The following is a 20,855-nucleotide window of genomic DNA, read 5'->3' as shown; positions in this document are numbered from 1 at the left end:
ATGACCCTGACATCAACCCCTCAGATATCATGACCCTGACATCAACCCCTCAGATATCATGACCCTGACATCAACCCCTCAGATATCATGACCCTGACATCAACCCCTCAGATATCATGACCCTGACATCAACCCTCAGATATCATGACCCTGACATCAACCCCTCAGATATCATGATATCCCCTGACATGACATGACCCTGAACAACCCTCAGATATCATGACCCTGACATCAACCCCTCAGATATCATGACCCTGACATCAACCCCTCAGATATCATGACCCTGACATCAACCCCTCAGATATCATGACCCTGACATCAACCCCTCAGATATCATGACCCTGACATCAACCCCTCAGATATCATGACCCTGACATCAACCCCTCAGATATCATGACCCTGACACATCAGATATCATGACCCTGACATCAACCCTCAGATATCATGACCCTGACATCAACCCCTCAGATATCATGACCCTGACATCAACCCCTCAGATATCATGACCCTGACATCAACCCTCAGATATCATGACCCTGACATCAACCCTCAGATATCATGACCCTGACATCAACCCCTCAGATATCATGACCCTGACATCAACCCCTCAGATATCATGACCCTGACATCAACACCTCAGATATCATGACCCTGACAACAACCCCTCAGATATCATGACCCTGACATCAACCCTCAGATATCATGACCCTGACATCAACCCCTCAGATATCATGACCCTGACATCAACCCATCAACACCTCCAGATCAGATATCATGACCCTGACATCAACCCCTCAGATATCATGACCCTGACATCAACCCCTCAGATATCATGACCCTGACATCAACCCCTCAGATATCATGACCCTGACAACAACCCCTCAGATATCATGACCCTGACATCAACCCAACCCCTCAGATATCATGACCCTGACATCAACCCCTCAGATATCATGACCCTGACATCAACCCTCAGATATCATGACCCTGACATCCAACATCAACCTCAGATATCATGACCCTGACATCAACCCCTCAGATATCATGACCCTGACATCAACCCCTCAGATATCATGACCCTGACATCAACACCTCAGATATCATCCCTGACATCAACCCCTCAGATATCATGACCAGACATCAGACTGACATGACAACCCCTCAGATATCATGACCCTGACATCAACCCCTCAGATATCATGACCCTGACACAACCCCTCAGATATCATGACCCTGACATCAACCCCTCAGATATCATGACCCTGACATCAACCCCTCAGATATCATGACCCTGACAGATATCATGACCCTGACATCAACCCCTCAGATATCATGACCCTGACATCAACCCCTCAGATATCATGACCCTGACATCAACCCCTCAGATATCATGACCCTGACATCAACCCCTCAGATATCATGACCCTGACATCAACACCTCAGATATCATGACCCTGACATCAACACCTCAGATATCATGACCATCAACCCCTGACATCCCTGACCCTGACATCAACCCCTCAGATATCATGACCCTGACATCAACCCCTCAGATATCATGACCCTGACATTAACCCCTCAGATATCATGACCAGATATCATGACCCTGACATCAACCAACACCTCAGATATCATGACCCTGACATCAACCCCTCAGATATCATGACCCTGACATCAACACCTCAGATATCATGACCCTGACATCAACCCCTCATCATGACCCTGACAACAACACCTCAGATATCATGACCCTGACATCAACCCTCAGATATCATGACCCTGACATCAACCCTCAGATATCATGACCCTGACATCAACCCTCAGATATCATGACCCTGACATCAACCCCCCCTCAGATATCATGACCCTGACATCAACCCTCAGATATCATGACCCTGACATCAACCCCTCAGATATCATGACCCTGACATCAACCCTCAGATATCATGACCCTGACATCAACACCTCAGATATCATGACCCTGACATCAACCCTCATCAACCCCTCAGATATCATGACCCTGACATCAACCCCTCAGATATCATGACCCTGACATCAACCCTCAGATATCATGACCCTGACATCAACCCTCAGATCAGATATCATGACCCTGACATCAACCCCTCAGATATCATGACCTGACATCAACCAACCCTCAGATATCATGACCCTGACATCAACCCCTCAGATATCATGACCCTGACATCAACCCCTCCATGACCCTGAGATATCATGACCCTGACATCATGACCCTGACATCAACCCCTCAGATATCATGACCCTGACATCAACCCCTCAGATATCATGACCCTGACATCAACCCCTCAGATATCATGACACAGACATCAACCCCTCAGATATCATGACCCTGACATCAACCCCTCAGATATCATGACCCTGACATCAACCCCTCAGATATCATGACCCTGACATCAACCCCTCAGATATCATGACCCTGACAACAACCCCTCAGATATCATGACCCTGACATCAACCCCTCAGATATCATGACCCTGACATCAACACCTCAGATATCATGCCCCTGACAACAACACCTCAGATATCATGACCCTGACATCATGACCCTGACATCAACCCCTCAGATATCATGACCCTGACATCAACCCCTCAGATATCATGACCCTGACATTAACCCCTCAGATATCATGACTATGACAACACCTCAGATATCATGACCCTGCCACCAACACCTCAGATATCATGACCCTGACATCAACCCCTCAGATATCATGACCCTGACAACAACACCTCAGATATCATGACCCTGACATCAACCCCTCAGATATCATGACCCTGACAACAACACCTCAGATATCATGACCCTGACATCAACCCCTCAGATATCATGACCCTGACATCAACCCCTCAGATATCATGACCCTGACATCATGACCCTGACATCAACCCCTCAGATATCATGACCCTGACATCAACCCCTCAGATATCATGACCCTGACATCAACCCCTCAGATATCATGACCCTGACATCAACCCCTCAGATATCATGACCCTGACAACAACACCTCAGATATCATGACCCTGACATCAACCCCTCAGATATCATGACCCTGACATCAACCCCTCAGATATCATGACCCTGACATCAACCCCTCACATATCATGACCCTGACATCAACCCCTCAGATATCATGACCCTGACATCAACACCTCAGATATCATGACCCTGACATCAACCCCTCAGATATCATGACCCTGACAACAACCCCTCAGATATCATGACCCTGACATCAACACCTCAGATATCATGACCCTGACATCAACACCTCAGATATCATGACACAGACATCAACCCCTCAGATATCATGACCCTGACATCAACCCCTCAGATATCATGACCCTGACATCAACCCCTCAGATATCATGACCCTGACATCAACCCCTCAGATATCATGACCCTGACAACAACCCCTCAGATATCATGACCCTGACATCAACCCCTCAGATATCATGACCCTGACATCAACACCTCAGATATCATGCCCCTGACAACAACACCTCAGATATCATGACCCTGACATCATGACCCTGACATCAACCCCTCAGATATCATGACCCTGACATCAACCCCTCAGATATCATGACCCTGACATCAACCCCTCAGATATCATGACCCTGACATCAACCCCTCAGATATCATGACCCTGACATCAACCCCTCAGATATCATGACCCTGACATCAACCCCTCAGATATCATGACCCTGACATCAACACCTCAGATATCATGACCCTGACAACAACCCCTCAGATATCATGACCATGACATCAACCCCTCAGATATCATGACCATGACATCAACCCCTCAGATATCATGACCCTGACATCAACCCCTCAGAAATCATGACCATGACATCAATCCCTCAGATATCATGACCCTGACATCAACACCTCAGATATCATGACCATGACATCAACCCCTCAGATATCATGACCCTGACAACAACCCCTCAGATATCATGACCCTGACATCAACCCCTCAGATATCATGACCCTGACATCAACACCTCAGATATCATGACCCTGACAACAACCCCTCAGATATCATGACCCTGACATCAACCCCTCAGATATCATGACCATGACATCAACCCCTCAGATATCATGACCCTGACATCAACCCCTCAGATATCATGACACTGACATCAACCCCTCAGATATAATGACCCTGACAACAACCCCTCAGATATCATGACCCTGACATCAACCCCTCAGATATCATGACCCTGACATCAACCCCTCAGATATCATGACCCTGACATCAACCCCTCAGATATCATGACCCTGACATCAACCCCTCAGACATCATGACCCTGACATCAACCCCTCAGATATCATGACCCTGACATCATGACCCTGACATCAACACCTCAGATATCATGACCCTGACATCAACCCCTCAGATATCATGACCCTGACATTAACCCCTCAGATATCATAACCCTGACATCAAACCCTCAGATATCATGACCCTGACAACAACACCTCAGATATCATGACCCTGACATCAACCCCTCAGATATCATGACCCTGACATCAACCCCTCAGACATCATGACCCTGACATCAACCCCTCAGATATCATGACCCTGACATCAACCCCTCAGATATCAAAACCCTGACAACAACACCTCAGATATCATGACCCTGACATCATGACCCTGACAACAACACCTCAGATATCATGACCCTGACATCAACCCCTCAGATATCATGACCCTGACATCAACCCCTCAGATATCATGACCCTGACATCAACCCCTCAGATATCATGACCCTGACATCAACCCCTCAGATATCATGACCCTGACATCATGACCCTGACATCAACCCCTCAGATATCATGACCCAGACATCAACCCCTCAGATATCATGACCCTGACATCAACCCCTCAGATATCATGACCCAGACATCAACCCCTCAGATATCATGACCCTGACATCATGACCCTGACATCAACCCCTCAGATATCATGACCCTGACATCATGACCCTGACATCAACCCCTCAGATATCATGACCCAGACATCAACCCCTCAGATATCATGACCCTGACATCATGACCCTGACATCAACCCCTCAGATATCATGACCCTGACATCAACCCCTCAGATATCATGACCCTGACATCATGACCCTGACATCAACCCCTCAGATATCATGACCCTGACATCAACCCTCAGATATCATGACCCTGACATTAACCCCTCAGATATCATGACCCTGACATCAACCCCTCAGATATCATGACCCTGACATTAACACCTCAGATATCATGACCCTGACATCAACCCCTCAGATATCATGACCCTGACATCAACCCCTCAGATATCATGACCCTGACTTCAACACCTCAGATATCATGACCCTGACAACAACCCCTCAGATATCATGACCCTGACATCAACCCCTCAGATATCATGACCATGACATCAACACCTCAGATATCATGACCCTGACAACAACCCCTCAGATATCATGACCCTGACATCAACCCCTCAGATATCATGACCCTGACATCAACCCCTCAGATATCATGACACTGACATCAACCCCTCAGATATAATGACCCTGACAACAACCCTCAGATATCATGACCCTGACATCAACCCCTCAGATATCATGACCCTGACATCAACCCCTCAGATATCATGACCCTGACATCAACCCCTCAGATATCATGACCCTGACTTCAACACCTCAGATATCATGACCCTGACAACAACCCCTCAGATATCATGACCCTGACATCAACCCCTCAGATATCATGACCATGACATCAACACCTCAGATATCATGACCCTGACAACAACCCCTCAGATATCATGACCATGACATCAACCCCTCAGATATCATGACCCTGACATCAACCCCTCAGATATCATGACACTGACATCAACCCCTCAGATATAATGACCCTGACAACAACCCCTCAGATATCATGACCCTGATATCAACCCCTCAGATATCATGACCCTGACATCAACCCCTCAGATATCATGACCCTGACATCAACCCCTCAGATATCATGACCCTGACATCAACCCCTCAGACATCATGACCCTGACATCAACCCCTCAGATATCATGACCCTGACATCATGACCCTGACATCAACACCTCAGATATCATGACCCTGACATCAACCCCTCAGATATCATGACCCTGACATTAACCCCTCAGATATCATGACCCTGACATCAACCCCTCAGATATCATGACCCTGACAACAACACCTCAGATATCATGACCCTGACATCAACCCCTCAGATATCATGACCCTGACATCAACCCCTCAGACATCATGACCCTGACATCAACCCCTCAGATATCATGACCCTGACATCAACCCCTCAGATATCAAAACCCTGACAACAACACCTCAGATATCATGACCCTGACAACAACTCCTCAGATATCATGACCCTGACATCATGACCCTGACATCAACCCCTCAGATATCATGACCCTGACAACAACACCTCAGATATCATGACCCTGACATCAACCCCTCAGATATCATGACCCTGACATCAACCCCTCAGATATCATGACCCTGACATCAACCCCTCAGATATCATGACCCTGACATCATGACCCTGACATCAACCCCTCAGATATCATGACCCAGACATCAACCCCTCAGATATCATGACCCTGACATCAACCCCTCAGATATCATGACCCAGACATCAACCCCTCAGATATCATGACCCTGACATCAACCCCTCAGACATCATGACCCTGACATCAACCCCTCAGATATCATGACCCTGACATCATGACCCTGACATCAACACCTCAGATATCATGACCCTGACAACAACTCCTCAGATATCATGACCCTGACATCATGACCCTGACATCAACCCCTCAGATATCATGACCCTGACAACAACACCTCAGATATCATGACCCTGACATCAACCCCTCAGATATCATGACCCTGACATCAACCCCTCAGATATCATGACCCTGACATCAACCCCTCAGATATCATGACCCTGACATCATGACCCTGACATCAACCCCTCAGATATCATGACCCAGACATCAACCCCTCAGATATCATGACCCTGACATCAACCCCTCAGATATCATGACCCAGACATCAACCCCTCAGATATCATGACCCTGACATCAACCCCTCAGACATCATGACCCTGACATCAACCCCTCAGATATCATGACCCTGACATCAACCCCTCAGACATCATGACCCTGACATCAACCCCTCAGATATCATGACCCTGACATCGTGACCCTGACATCAACACCTCAGATATCATGACCCTGACATCAACCCCTCAGATATCATGACCCTGACATTAACCCCTCAGATATCATGACCCTGACATCAACCCCTCAGATATCATGACCCTGACAACAACACCTCAGATATCATGACCCTGACATCAACCCCTCAGACATCATGACCCTGACATCAACCCCTCAGATATCATGACCCTGACATCAACCCCTCAGATATCAAAACCCTGACAACAACACCTCAGATATCATGACCCTGACAACAACTCCTCAGATATCATGACCCTGACATCATGACCCTGACATCAACCCCTCAGATATCATGACCCTGACAACAACACCTCAGATATCATGACCCTGACATCAACCCCTCAGATATCATGACCCTGACATCAACCCCTCAGATATCATGACCCTGACATCAACCCCTCAGATATCATGACCCTGACATCATGACCCTGACATCAACCCCTCAGATATCATGACCCAGACATCAACCCCTCAGATATCATGACCCTGACATCAACCCCTCAGATATCATGACCCAGACATCAACCCCTCAGATATCATGACCCTGACATCATGACCCTGACATCAACCCCTCAGATATCATGACCCTGACATCATGACCCTGACATCAACCCCTCAGATATCATGACCCAGACATCAACCCCTCAGATATCATGACCCTGACATCAACCCCTCAGATATCATGACCCTGACACCAACACCTCAGATATCATGACCCTGACATTAACCCCTCAGATATCATGACCCTGACATCATGACCCTGACATCAACCCCTCAGATATCATGACCCTGACATCATGACCCTGACATTAACCCCTCAGATATCATGACCCTGACATCAACCCCTCAGATATCATGACCCTGACATCAACCCCTCAGATATCATGACCCTGACAACAACACCTCAGATATCATGACCCTGACAACAACCCCTCAGGTATCATGACCCTGACATCAACCCCTCAGACATCATGACCCTGACATTAACATCTCAGATATCATGACCCTGACAACAACACCTCAGATATCATGACCCTGACAACACCACAGATATCATGACCCTGACATCAACACCTCAGATATCATGACCCTGACATCAACACCTCAGATATCATGACCCTGACATCAACCCCTCAGATATCATGACCCTGACATCAACCCCTCAGATATCATGACCCTGACATCAACCCCTCAGATATCATGACCCTGACATCAACCCCTCAGATATCATGACCCTGACATCAACCCCTCAGATATCATGACCCTGACATCAACCCCTCAGATATCATGACCCTGACATCAACCCCTCAGATATCATGACCCTGACATCAACACCTCAGATATCATGACCCTGACATCAACATGATATATCTCAGATATCATGACCCTGACATCAACATGATATATCTCAGATATCATGACCCTGACATTAACCCCTCAGATATCATGACTATGACAACACCTCAGATATCATGACCCTGACATCAACCCCTCAGATATCATGACCCTGACATCATCCCCTCAGATATCATGACCCTGACATCAACCCCTCAGATATCATGACCCTGACAACAACCCCTCAGATATCATGAACCTGACATCAACCCCTCAGATATCATGACCCTGACAACAACCCCTCAGATATCATGACCCTGACAACAACCCCTCAGATATCATGACCCTGACATCAACCCCTCAGATATCATGACCCTGACATCAACACCTCAGATATCATGCCCCTGACAACAACACCTCAGATATCATGACCCTGACATCATGACCCTGACATCAACCCCTCAGATATCATGACCCTGACATCAACCCCTCAGATATCATGACCCTGACATTAACCCCTCAGATATCATGACTATGACAACACCTCAGATATCATGACCCTGACATCAACCCCTCAGATATCATGACCCTGACATCAACACCTCAGATATCATGACCCTGACATGAACCCCTCAGATATCATGACCCTGACATCAACCCCTCAGATATCATGACCCTGACATCAACCCCTCAGATATCATGACCCTGACAACAACACCTCAGATATCATGACCCTGACAACAACACCTCAGATATCATGACCCTGACAACAACACCTCAGATATCATGACCTTGACATCAACAACTCAGATATCATGACCCTGACATCAACCCCTCAGATATCATGACCCTGACATCAACCCCTCAGATATCATGACCCTGACATCATGACCCTGACATCAACCCCTCAGATATCATGACCCTGACATCAACCCCTCAGATAACATGACCCTGACATCAACCCCTCAGATATCATGACACAGACATCAACCCCTCAGATATCATGACCCTGACATCAACCCGTCAGATATCATGACCCTGACATCAACCCCTCAGATATCATGACCCTGACATCAACCCCTCAGATATCATGACCCTGACAACAACCCCTCAGATATCATGACCCTGACATCAACCCTCAGATATCATGACCCTGACATCAACACCTCAGATATCATGCCCCTGACAACAACACCTCAGATATCATGACCCTGACATCATGACCCTGACATCAACCCCTCAGATATCATGACCCTGACATCAACCCCTCAGATATCATGACCCTGACATTAACCCCTCAGATATCATGACTATGACAACACCTCAGATATCATGACCCTGCCACCAACACCTCAGATATCATGACCCTGACATCAACCCCTCAGATATCATGACCCTGACAACAACACCTCAGATATCATGACCCTGACATCAACCCCTCAGATATCATGACCCTGACAACAACACCTCAGATATCATGACCCTGACATCGACCCCTCAGATATCATGACCCTGACATCAACCCCTCAGATATCATGACCCTGACATCAACCCCTCAGATATCATGACCCTGACATCAACCCCTCAGATATCATGACCCTGACAACAACCCCTCAGATATCATGACCCTGACATCAACCCCTCAGATATCATGACCCTGACATCAACACCTCAGATATCATGCCCCTGACAACAACACCTCAGATATCATGACCCTGACATCATGACCCTGACATCAACCCCTCAGATATCATGACCCTGACATCAACCCCTCAGATATCATGACCCTGACATTAACCCCTCAGATATCATGACTATGACAACACCTCAGATATCATGACCCTGCCACCAACACCTCAGATATCATGACCCTGACATCAACCCCTCAGATATCATGACCCTGACATCATGACCCTGACATCAACCCCTCAGATATCATGACCCTGACATCAACCCCTCAGATATCATGACCCTGACATTAACCCCTCAGATATCATGACCCTGACATCAACCCCTCAGATATCATGACCCTGACATTAACACCTCAGATATCATGACCCTGACATCAACCCCTCAGATATCATGACCCTGACATTAACACCTCAGATATCATGACCCTGACATTAACCCCTCAGATATCATGACCCTGACACCAACACCTCAGATATCATGACCCTGACATCAACCCCTCAGATATCATGACCCTGACACCAACACCTCAGATATCATGACCCTGACATTAACCCCTCAGATATCATGACCCTGACATCATGACCCTGACATCAACCCCTCAGATATCATGACCCTGACATCATGACCCTGACATTAACCCCTCAGATATCATGACCCTGACATCAACCCCTCAGATATCATGACCCTGACATCAACCCCTCAGATATCATGACCCTGACAACAACACCTCAGATATCATGACCCTGACAACAACCCCTCAGGTATCATGACCCTGACATCAACCCCTCAGACATCATGACCCTGACATTAACATCTCAGATATCATGACCCTGACAACAACACCTCAGATATCATGACCCTGACAACACCACAGATATCATGACCCTGACATCAACCCCTCAGATATCATGACCCTGACATCAACCCCTCAGATATCATGACCCTGACATCAACCCCTCAGATATCATGACCCTGACATCAACACCTCAGATATCATGACCCTGACATCAACCCCTCAGATATCATGACCCTGACAACAACACCTCAGATATCATGACCCTGACAACAACACCTCAGATATCATGACCCTGACATCAACACCTCAGATATCATGACCCTGACATCAACCCCTCAGATATCATGACCCTGACATCAACCCCTCAGATATCATGACCCTGACATCAACCCCTCAGATATCATGACCCTGACATCAACCCCTCAGATATCATGACCCTGACATCAACACCTCAGGTATCATGACCCTGACATCAACCCCTCAGATATCATGACCCTGACATCAACACCTCAGATATCATGACCCTGACAACAACCCCTCAGATATCATGACCATGACATCAACCCCTCAGATATCATGACCCTGACATCAACACCTCAGATATCATGACCCTGACAACAACCCCTCAGATATCATGACCATGACATCAACAACTCAGATATCATGACCCTGACATCAACCCCTCAGATATCATGACCCTGACACCAACACCTCAGATATCATGACCCTGACAACAACCCCTCAGGTATCATGACCCTGACATCAACCCCTCAGATATCATGACCCTGACATTAACATCTCAGATATCATGACCCTGACAACAACACCTCAGATATCATGACCCTGACAACACCTCAGATATCATGACCCTGACATCAACACCTCAGATATCATGACCCTGACATCAACACCTCAGATATCATGACCCTGACATCAACCCCTCAGATATCATGACCCTGACATCAACCCCTCAGATATCAAAACCCTGACAACAACACCTCAGATATCATGACCCTGACAACAACCCCTCAGATATCATGACCCTGACATCATGACCCTGACATCAACCCCTCAGATATCATGACCCTGACAACAACACCTCAGATATCATGACCCTGACATCAACCCCTCAGATATCATGACCCTGACATCAACCCCTCAGATATCATGACCCTGACATCATGACCCTGACATCAACCCCTCAGATATCATGACCCTGACAACAACCCCTCAGATATCATGACCCTGACATCAACCCCTCAGATATCATGACCCTGACATCAACCCCTCAGATATCATGACCCTGACATCAACCCCTCAGATATCATGACCCTGACATCAACCCCTCAGATATCATGACCCTGACATCAACCCCTCAGGTATCATGACCCTGACATCAACACCTCAGATATCATGACCCTGACATCAACCCCTCAGATATCATGACCCTGACATCAACACCTCAGTTATCATGACCCTGACATTAACCCCTCAGACATCATGACCCTGACATCAACACCTCAGATATCATGACCCTGACAACAACCCCTCAGATATCATGACCCTGACATCAACCCCTCAGATATCATGACCCTGACATCAACCCCTCAGATATCATGAACCTGACATCAACCCCTCAGATATCATGACCCTGACATCATGACCCTGACATCAACCCCTCAGATATCATGACCCTGACAACAACAACATCATATTTCTCAAAACACTGATCCTGGCACAGAAACATCACAGATCACAGATAAAGTATATAATAACTAAATAAATAATATATATATATAAATAACTTTGTACCTTTTTGAGCACGAAGTTGACCCGCCAAGCCTTCTCCATGTGAGCAGGCAGGTAAATCCTCTTGCTGACTTTGGAGTAACCTTTAGCTGATGCTGATATGATGTGAGTTCCTGAGTTCATTAACCTCCAGTAATCACCTTCCTCCGCTACAGAGAGAGAGGCAGGAGGAGGGAGGGAGGGAGGGAGGGAGGGGGGGGAGGGAGGGAGGGAGGGAGGGAGGGAGGGTGGGGGAGGGAGGGATGGAGGGAGGGAGGGAGGGTGGGGACAGGGAAGGAGACAGGGAGGGAGGGAGGGGAGGGAGGGGAGGGAGGGAGGGAGGGAGGGGAGGGAGGGAGGAGGGAGGGAGGGAGGGGAGGGAGGGAGGGGGGAGGGAGGGGGGGAGGGAGGGGAGGGAGGGAGGGGAGGGAGGGGGAGGGAGGGAGGGAGGGAGGGGAGGGAGGGAGGGAGGGAGGGAGGGAGGGAGGGAGGGGAGGGAGGGGGAGGGAGGGAGGGAGGGAGGGAGGGAGGGAGGGAGGGAGGGGGGGAGGGAGGGAGGGATGGAGGGGGAGGGAGGGAGGGGAGGGAGGGAGGGAGGGGGAGGGAGGGAGGGAGGGAGGGAGGGGGAGGGAGGGAGGGAGGGGGAGGGAGGGAGGGAGGGAGGGGGAGGGAGGGAGGGAGGGAGGGAGGGAGGGGGGGGGAGGGAGGGAGGGAGGGGGGGGGGGGAGGGAGGGGGAGGGAGGGGAGGGAGGGGGGGAGGGAGGGGGGAGGGAGGGAGGGAGGGAGGGGGGGAGGGAGGGAGGGAGGGAGGGAGGGAGGGAGGGGGAGGGAGGGGAGGGAGGGGGGGAGGGAGGGAGGGAGGGAGGGAGGGGAGGGAGGGAGGGAGGGAGGGAGGGAGGGAGGGAGGGAGGGAGGGAGGGAGGGAGGGAGGGAGGGAGGGAGGGAGGGAGGGGAGGGAGGGAGGGAGGGAGGGAGGGAGGGAGGGGAGGGGGGAGGGAGGGAGGGAGGGAGGGAGGGAGGGGAGGGAGGGAGGGAGGGAGGGAGGGGAGAGAGAGAGAGAGAGGGGAGGGGAGGGGGAGGGAGGGAGGGAGGGAGGGGGGAGGGAGGGAGGGAGGGAGGGGGAGGGAGGGAGGGAGGGAGGGGGAGGGGACAGGGGAAGGAGACAGGAAGGGAGGGAGGGGACAGGGAAGGAGACAGGGAGGGAGGGGAGGGGACAGGGAAGGAGACAGGGATGGAGGGAGGGGACAGGGAAGGAGACAGGAAGGGAGGGAGGGGACAGGGAAGGAGACAGGGAGGGAGGGAGGGGACAGGGAAGGAGACAGGGATGGAGGGAGGGGACAGGGAAGGAGACAGGGAGGGAAGGAGACAGGGAGGGAGGGAAGGAGACAGGGATGGAGACAGGGAGGGAGGGAGACATGGATTGGAGGGAGGGAGGGAGGGAGGGGACAGGGAAGGAGACAGGGAGGGAGGGAGGGAGGGGACAGGGAAGGAGACGGAGGGAGGGAGGGAGGGAGGGGACAGGGAAGGAGACAGGGAGGGAGGGAGGGAGGGGACAGGGAAGGAGACGGAGGGAGGGAGGGAGGGAGGGGACAGGGAAGGAGACAGGGAGGGAGGGAGGGAGGGGACAGGGAAGGAGACGGAGGGAGGGAGGGAGGGGACAGGTAAGGAGACAGGGAGGGAGGGATTGAGGGGAGGGGACAGGTAAGGAGACAGGGAGGGAGGGATTGAGGGAGGGGACAGGGAAGGAGACGGAGGGAGGGAGGGGACAGGGAAGGAGACAGGGAGGGAGACAGGGAGGGGGAAGGAGACAGGGAGGGAGACAGGGATGGAGGGGACAGGGAAGGAGACAGGGATGGAGGGGACAGGGAAGGAGACAGGGATGGAGGGGACAGGGAAGGAGACAGGGAGGGAGGGAGGGGGGGAGGGGAGGGAGGGAGGGAGGGGGGGGAGGGAGGGAGGGAGGGAGGGAGGGAGGGAGGGAGGGAGGGAGGGATGGAGGGAGGGAGGGAGGGAGGGGGAGGGAGGGAGGGAGGGAGGGAGGGAGGGAGGGAGGGGGAGGGAGGGAGGGAGGGAGGGAGGGAGGGAGGGAGGGAGGGAGGGAGGGAGGGAGGGAGGGAGGGAGGGAGGGAGGGGACAGGGAAGGAGACAGGGAGGGAGGGAGGGGACAGGGAAGGAGACAGGGAGGGAGGGAGGGGACAGGGAAGGAGACAGGGAGGGAGGGAGGGGACAGGGAAGGAGACAGGGATGGAGGGAGGGGACAGGGAAGGAGACAGGAAGGGAGGGAGGGGACAGGGAAGGAGACAGGGAGGGAGGGAGGGGACAGGGAAGGAGACAGGGATGGAGGGAGGGGACAGGGAAGGAGACAGGGAGGGAAGGAGACAGGGAAGGAGGGAAGGAGACAGGGATGGAGACAGGGAGGGAGGGAGACATGGATTGGAGGGAGACAGGGAGGTAGGGGGACAGGGAGGGAGGGAGGGAGGGAGGGAGGGAGGGAGGGGACAGGGAAGGAGACAGGGAGGGAGGGAGGGAGGGAGGGGACAGGGAAGGAGACAGGGAGGGAGGGAGGGAGGGGACAGGGAAGGAGACGGAGGGAGGGAGGGAGGGGACAGGTAAGGAGACAGGGAGGGAGGGATTGAGGGAGGGGACAGGGAAGGAGACGGAGGGAGGGAGGGGACAGGGAAGGAGACAGGGAGGGAGACAGGGAGGGGGAAGGAGACAGGGAGGGAGACAGGGATGGAGGGAGGGGACAGGGAAGGAGACAGGGAGGGAGGGAGGGGACAAGGAAGGAGACAGGGATGGAGGGAGGGGACAGGGAAGGAGACAGGGATGGAGGGAGGGGACAGGGAAGGAGACAGGGAGGGAGGGAGGGGACAGGGAAGGAGACAGGGAGGGAGGGAGGGGACAGGGAAGGAGACAGGGAGGGAGGGAGAGAGAGATATCAAATACAAATCTTAGAATCAGCTATTATAGACAGCCAGAACCCACTGGATTCTCCAATTACATTGAATGATTTACAGTACAAATGACAAACCGTCCAACCCAAACGGGCCTGTGGTGTTGATGGTATCCTCAATGAAATGATCAAATATACAGACAACAAATTCAATTGGCTAAACTAAAACTCTTTAACATCATACATAGCTCTGGCATCTTCCACAGTATTTTGAACCTGGAGGCAGGGTAGCCTAGCGGTTAGAGTGTAGAGGAGGTAGGTAGCCTAGTGGTTAGAGTGTAGAGGAGGTGGGTAGCCTAGTGGTTAGAGTGTAGAGGAGGTAGGTAGCCTAGTGGTTAGAGTGTAGAGGAGGTAGGTAGCCTGGTGGTTAGAGTGTAGAGGAGGTAGGTAGCCTGGTGGTTAGAGTGTAGAGGAGGTAGGTAGCCTGGTGGTTAGAGCTTTGAACTAGTAACTGAAAGGTTTCATGTTCAAATCCCCAAGCTGACAAGGTTCTGCCCCTGAACAGGCAACCCACTGTTCCTAGGCCGTCATTGAAAATAAGAATTTGTTCTTAACTAACTTGCCTAGTAAAATAAAGATAAAATAAAATAAAAACAAGGACTGATCACCCCAATCCAATCCAGTAGCTATTTGAGCTCATTTCTCCCTCCATAGAGCTCTAATAGAGGACCCTGCTCAGAAGCAGCCATTTGGGCTCCTTTCACCCTCCATAGAGCTCTAATAGAGGACCCTGCTCAGAAGCAGCCATTTGGGCTCATTTCTCCCCCCATAGAGCTCTAACAGAGGACCCTGCTCAGAAGTAGCCACTTGCTCAGAATTAGCCATTTGGGCTCCTTTCTCCCCCATAGAGCTCTAACAGAGGACCCCGCTCAGAAGTAGCCACTTGCTCAGAATTAGCCATTTGGGCTCCTTTCTCCCCCATAGAGCTCTAACAGAGGACCCTGCTCAGAAGTAGCCACCTGCTCAGAATTAGCCATTTGGGCTCCTTTCTCCCCCATAGAGCTCTAATAGAGGACCCTGCTCAGAAGTAGCCATTTGGGCTCCTTTCTCCCTCCATAGAGCTCTAATAGAGGACCCTTCTCAGAAGTAGCCATTTGGGCTCTTTTCTCCCCCCATAGAGCTCTAACAGAGGACCCCGCTCTGAAGTAGCCACTTGCTCAGAATTAGCCATTTTGGGCTCCTTTCTCCCCCCATAGAGCTCTAATAGAGGTCCCTGCTCAGAAGCAGCCATTTTGGCTCCTTTCTCCCTCCATAGAGCTCTAATAGAGGACCCTTCTCAGAAGTAGCCATTTTGGCTCCTTTCTCCCTCCATAGAGCTCTAATAGAGGACCCTGCTCAGAAGCAGCCATCTGGGCTGCAGACATTATCCGGAACTATGGCTGTCAGTTATGACGGTGGTTACCTGTGGTGACATCTTTCCTTATTCCCCTGACAGATACGGACGCTCCCTTTATTCCATAGCCCTCTTCATCCTTCACCACTCCCTTAATACCTCTGTGGACCTGGAGAAGAGAAGGAACAGGGACTAACATCAAGTCACCTCCCTTAATACCTCTGTGGACCTGGAGAAGAGAAGGAACAGGGACTAACATCAAGTCACCTCCCTTAATACCTCTGTGGACCTGGAGAAGAGAAGGAACGACAGGGACTAACATCAAGTCACCTCCCTTAATACCTCTGTGGACCTGGAGAAGAGAAGGAACGACAGGGACTAACATCAAGTCACCTCCCTTAATACCTCTGTGGACCTGGATAAGAGAAGGAACAGGGACGAACATCAAGTCACCTCCCTTAATACCTCTGTGGACCTGGAGAAGAGAAGGAATAGGGACTAACATCAAGTCATCTCCCTTAATACCTCTGTGGACCTGGAGAAGAGAAGGAACAGGGACTAACATCAAGTCACCTCCCTTAATACCTCTGTGGACCTGGAGAAGAGAAGGAACAATAGGGACTAACATCAAGTCATCTCCCTTAATACCTCTGTGGACCTGGAGAAGAGAAGGAACAGGGACTAACATCAAGTCACCTCCTTAATACCTCTGTGGACCTGGAGAAGAGAAGGAACAGGGACGAACATCAAGTCACCTCCCTTAATACCTCTGTGGACCTGGAGAAGAGAAGGAACAGGGACGAACATCAAGTCACCTCCCTTAATACCTCTGTGGACCTGGAGAAGAGAAGGAACAGGGACGAACATCAAGTCACCTCCCTTAATACCTCTGTGGACCTGGAGAAGAGAAGGAACAGGGACTAACATCAAGTCACCTCCCTTAATACCTCTGTGGACCTGGAGAAGAGAAGGAACAGGGACTAACATCAAGTCACCTCCCTTAATACCTCTGTGGACCTGGAGAAGAGAAGGAACAGGGACTAACATCAAGTCACCTCCTTAATACCTATGTGGACCTGGAGAAGAGAAGGAACAGGGACTAACATCAAGTCACCTCCCTTAATACCTCTGTGGACCTGGAGAAGAGAAGGAACAGGGACTAACATCAAGTCACCTCCCTTAATACCTCTGTGGACCTGGAGAAGAGAAGGAACAGGGACTAACATCAAGTCACCTCCCTTAATACCTCTGTGGACCTGGAGAAGAGAAGGAACAGGGACTAACATCAAGTCACCTCCCTTAATACCTCTGTGGACCTGGAGAAGAGAAGGAACAGGGACTAACATCAAGTCACCTCCCTTAATACCTCTGTGGACCTGGAGAAGAGAAGGAACAGGGACTAACATCAAGTCACCTCCCTTAATACCTCTGTGGACCTGGAGAAGAGAAGGAACAGGGACTAACATCAAGTCACCTCCCTTAATACCTCTGTGGACCTGGAGAAGAGAAGGAACAGGGACTAACATCAAGTCACCTCCCTTAATACCTCTGTGGACCTGGAGAAGAGAAGGAACAGGGACTAACATCAAGTCACCTCCCTTAATACCTCTGTGGACCTGGAGAAGAGAAGGAACAGGGACTAACATCAAGTCACCTCCTTAATACCTCTGTGGACCTGGACAAGAGAAGGAACAGGGACTAACATCAAGTCACCTCCCTTAATACCTCTGTGGACCTGGAGAAGAGAAGGAACGACAGGGACTAACAACAGGGAATATCAGGCTTAGGGAATGACATAGGGTTATTTTAACAAAATTCCCTGGTTTTCCAGAAATCTCAGTTGTCGGATTCCTGGATATACTGTTTATTCCCCCTCATTCCAGGATTCTCCCAACCAGGATTCCTGGAAACCCAGTAAATTTGGGGGGGGGGGGGGAAGTTTCCGGAATTTGCAAACCTATCAGTGAATGGCAGGGAATGCTAAGGTCAGTGGGGGCTGGTGGGCGGGAGAAATATATAGTAGGACGGCAGCTTAAAACTTCTTCGTGATCGGTGTCCCGTCCACGGGACGGTTGAGCTAATGCGATTAGCATGAGGTTGAGCTAATGTAGGCTAATGCGATTAGCATGAGGTTGAGCTAATGTAGGCTGATGCGATTAACATGAGGTTGAGCTAATGTAGGCTAATGTGATTAACATGAGGTTGAGCTAATGTAGGCTAATGCGATTAGCATGAGGTTGTAAGTAACTAAGAACATTTCCCAGGACATAGACATATCTGATATTGGCAGAAAGCTTAAATTCTTGTTAATCTAATAACACTGTCCAATTTACAGTAGCTATTAGAGTTTTGAACATGAAAAGTTATTAATAAACAAGTTAGGCACATTTGGGCAGTCTTGATACAACATTTTGAACAGAAATGCAATGGTTCATTGGATCAGTCTAAAACTTTGCACATGCACTGCTGCACTCTAGTGGCCAAAATCTAAATTGCTCCTGGGCTGGAATAATACATTATGACCTTTCTCTTGCGTTTCAAAGATGATGGTACAAAAAAATACAAAAGAACAGGTTTTTTCTTTGCATTATCTTTTACCAGATCTACTGTGTTATATTCTCCTACATTCGTTTCACATTTCCACAAACTTGAAAGTGTTTCCTTTCAAATGGTGTCAAGAATATGAATATCCTTGGTTCACGGCCTGAGCTACAGGCAGTTAGATTTGGGTATGTCATTTTAGGCGAACATTTGGAAAAAAAGGGGGTGGAGCCTTAAGAGGTTTTAACATGGCTGTATTGGAATGAATGGAACGGTATCAGACACATCAAACACATGTTTTCCATGTGTTCAATATACAGCTCCATGTATTCCATTCCAGCCATTACAAAGAGCCAGCTGTCCTCCTATATCTCTGCCCACCAGCCACCACTGATAAGGACATTAAAGATGGTCAGAAAATGACGAGACAGCACATAGGCCTTCTACGGTGTAACTACGGCACAAAATGGCTGCCTGGTCGCTGGGCTATAGAGAGACAGACCCACCGACTCCATGAAACTGAGCAGGGCCTCCTTGTTCCTGAGCCACTCTGGGTAGAGCTCCTCTTCAGAAGGGAACTTGTCACAGCCCAGCTCCACCGTAATCTCCAGACAGTTTGTGTGGAGGTAGTTAAAGTCTGACATGCCTACGGTACCGGAGAAATAGAGAGTCACACCGTAGATATATACACTAAGACACACCAGTACTGCGAATTAACAGACAGAGACGGGAATAAGAGGCGGAGGTTAAGGAGAGGAGGAGAGAAAAGAGGAGGAAGAGAGGAGGAGAGGAGGAGAGAGAAGAGGAGGAGGAGAGAGAGAAGAGGAAGAGAGAAGGAGGAAGAGGAAGAGGAGGAGGAGAGCAGGAGAGGAGGAGAGTAAAAGAGGAAGAGAGGAGGAGAGAAAAGGAAGAGAGAAGGAAGAGAGGAGGAGAGAGAAGAGGAGTAGGAGAGGCGGAAAGGAAGAGAGGAGGAGAGGAGGAGGAGAGAGAATGACATGAGGAGGAGAGACAGAATGACACGAGGAGAGGAGAGACAGAATGACAAGAGGAGGAGAGGAGAGACAGAATGACAAGAGGAGGAGA

General features: G+C 50.0%; 1 protein-coding gene across 3 annotated transcripts in view; it reads right to left on the bottom strand.

Moving 5' to 3' along the window:
• The window catches only part of LOC135507210 (carboxypeptidase Z-like), an 88,258-nt gene that overhangs the window by 12,683 nt on the left and 54,720 nt on the right, over positions 1-20,855 (bottom strand). For all 3 annotated transcript variants that reach the window (XM_064926800.1, XM_064926799.1, XM_064926801.1), the window contains exons 13-15: positions 20,279-20,418; positions 17,301-17,400; positions 12,970-13,115 (exon numbers count right to left, since the gene is read on the bottom strand). In XM_064926800.1, coding sequence (XP_064782872.1) covers positions 12,970-13,115; positions 17,301-17,400; positions 20,279-20,418 — 386 coding nt within the window. The remainder of the gene's footprint in view (positions 1-12,969; positions 13,116-17,300; positions 17,401-20,278; positions 20,419-20,855) is intronic.

This window comes from Oncorhynchus masou, chromosome 20, assembly GCF_036934945.1.
Source record: "Oncorhynchus masou masou isolate Uvic2021 chromosome 20, UVic_Omas_1.1, whole genome shotgun sequence".
Lineage (NCBI taxonomy): Eukaryota > Metazoa > Chordata > Actinopteri > Salmoniformes > Salmonidae > Oncorhynchus > Oncorhynchus masou.
The sequence above is the reverse complement of the archived record's forward strand: the minus strand, read 5'-3'. Positions and strand labels throughout refer to the sequence as shown.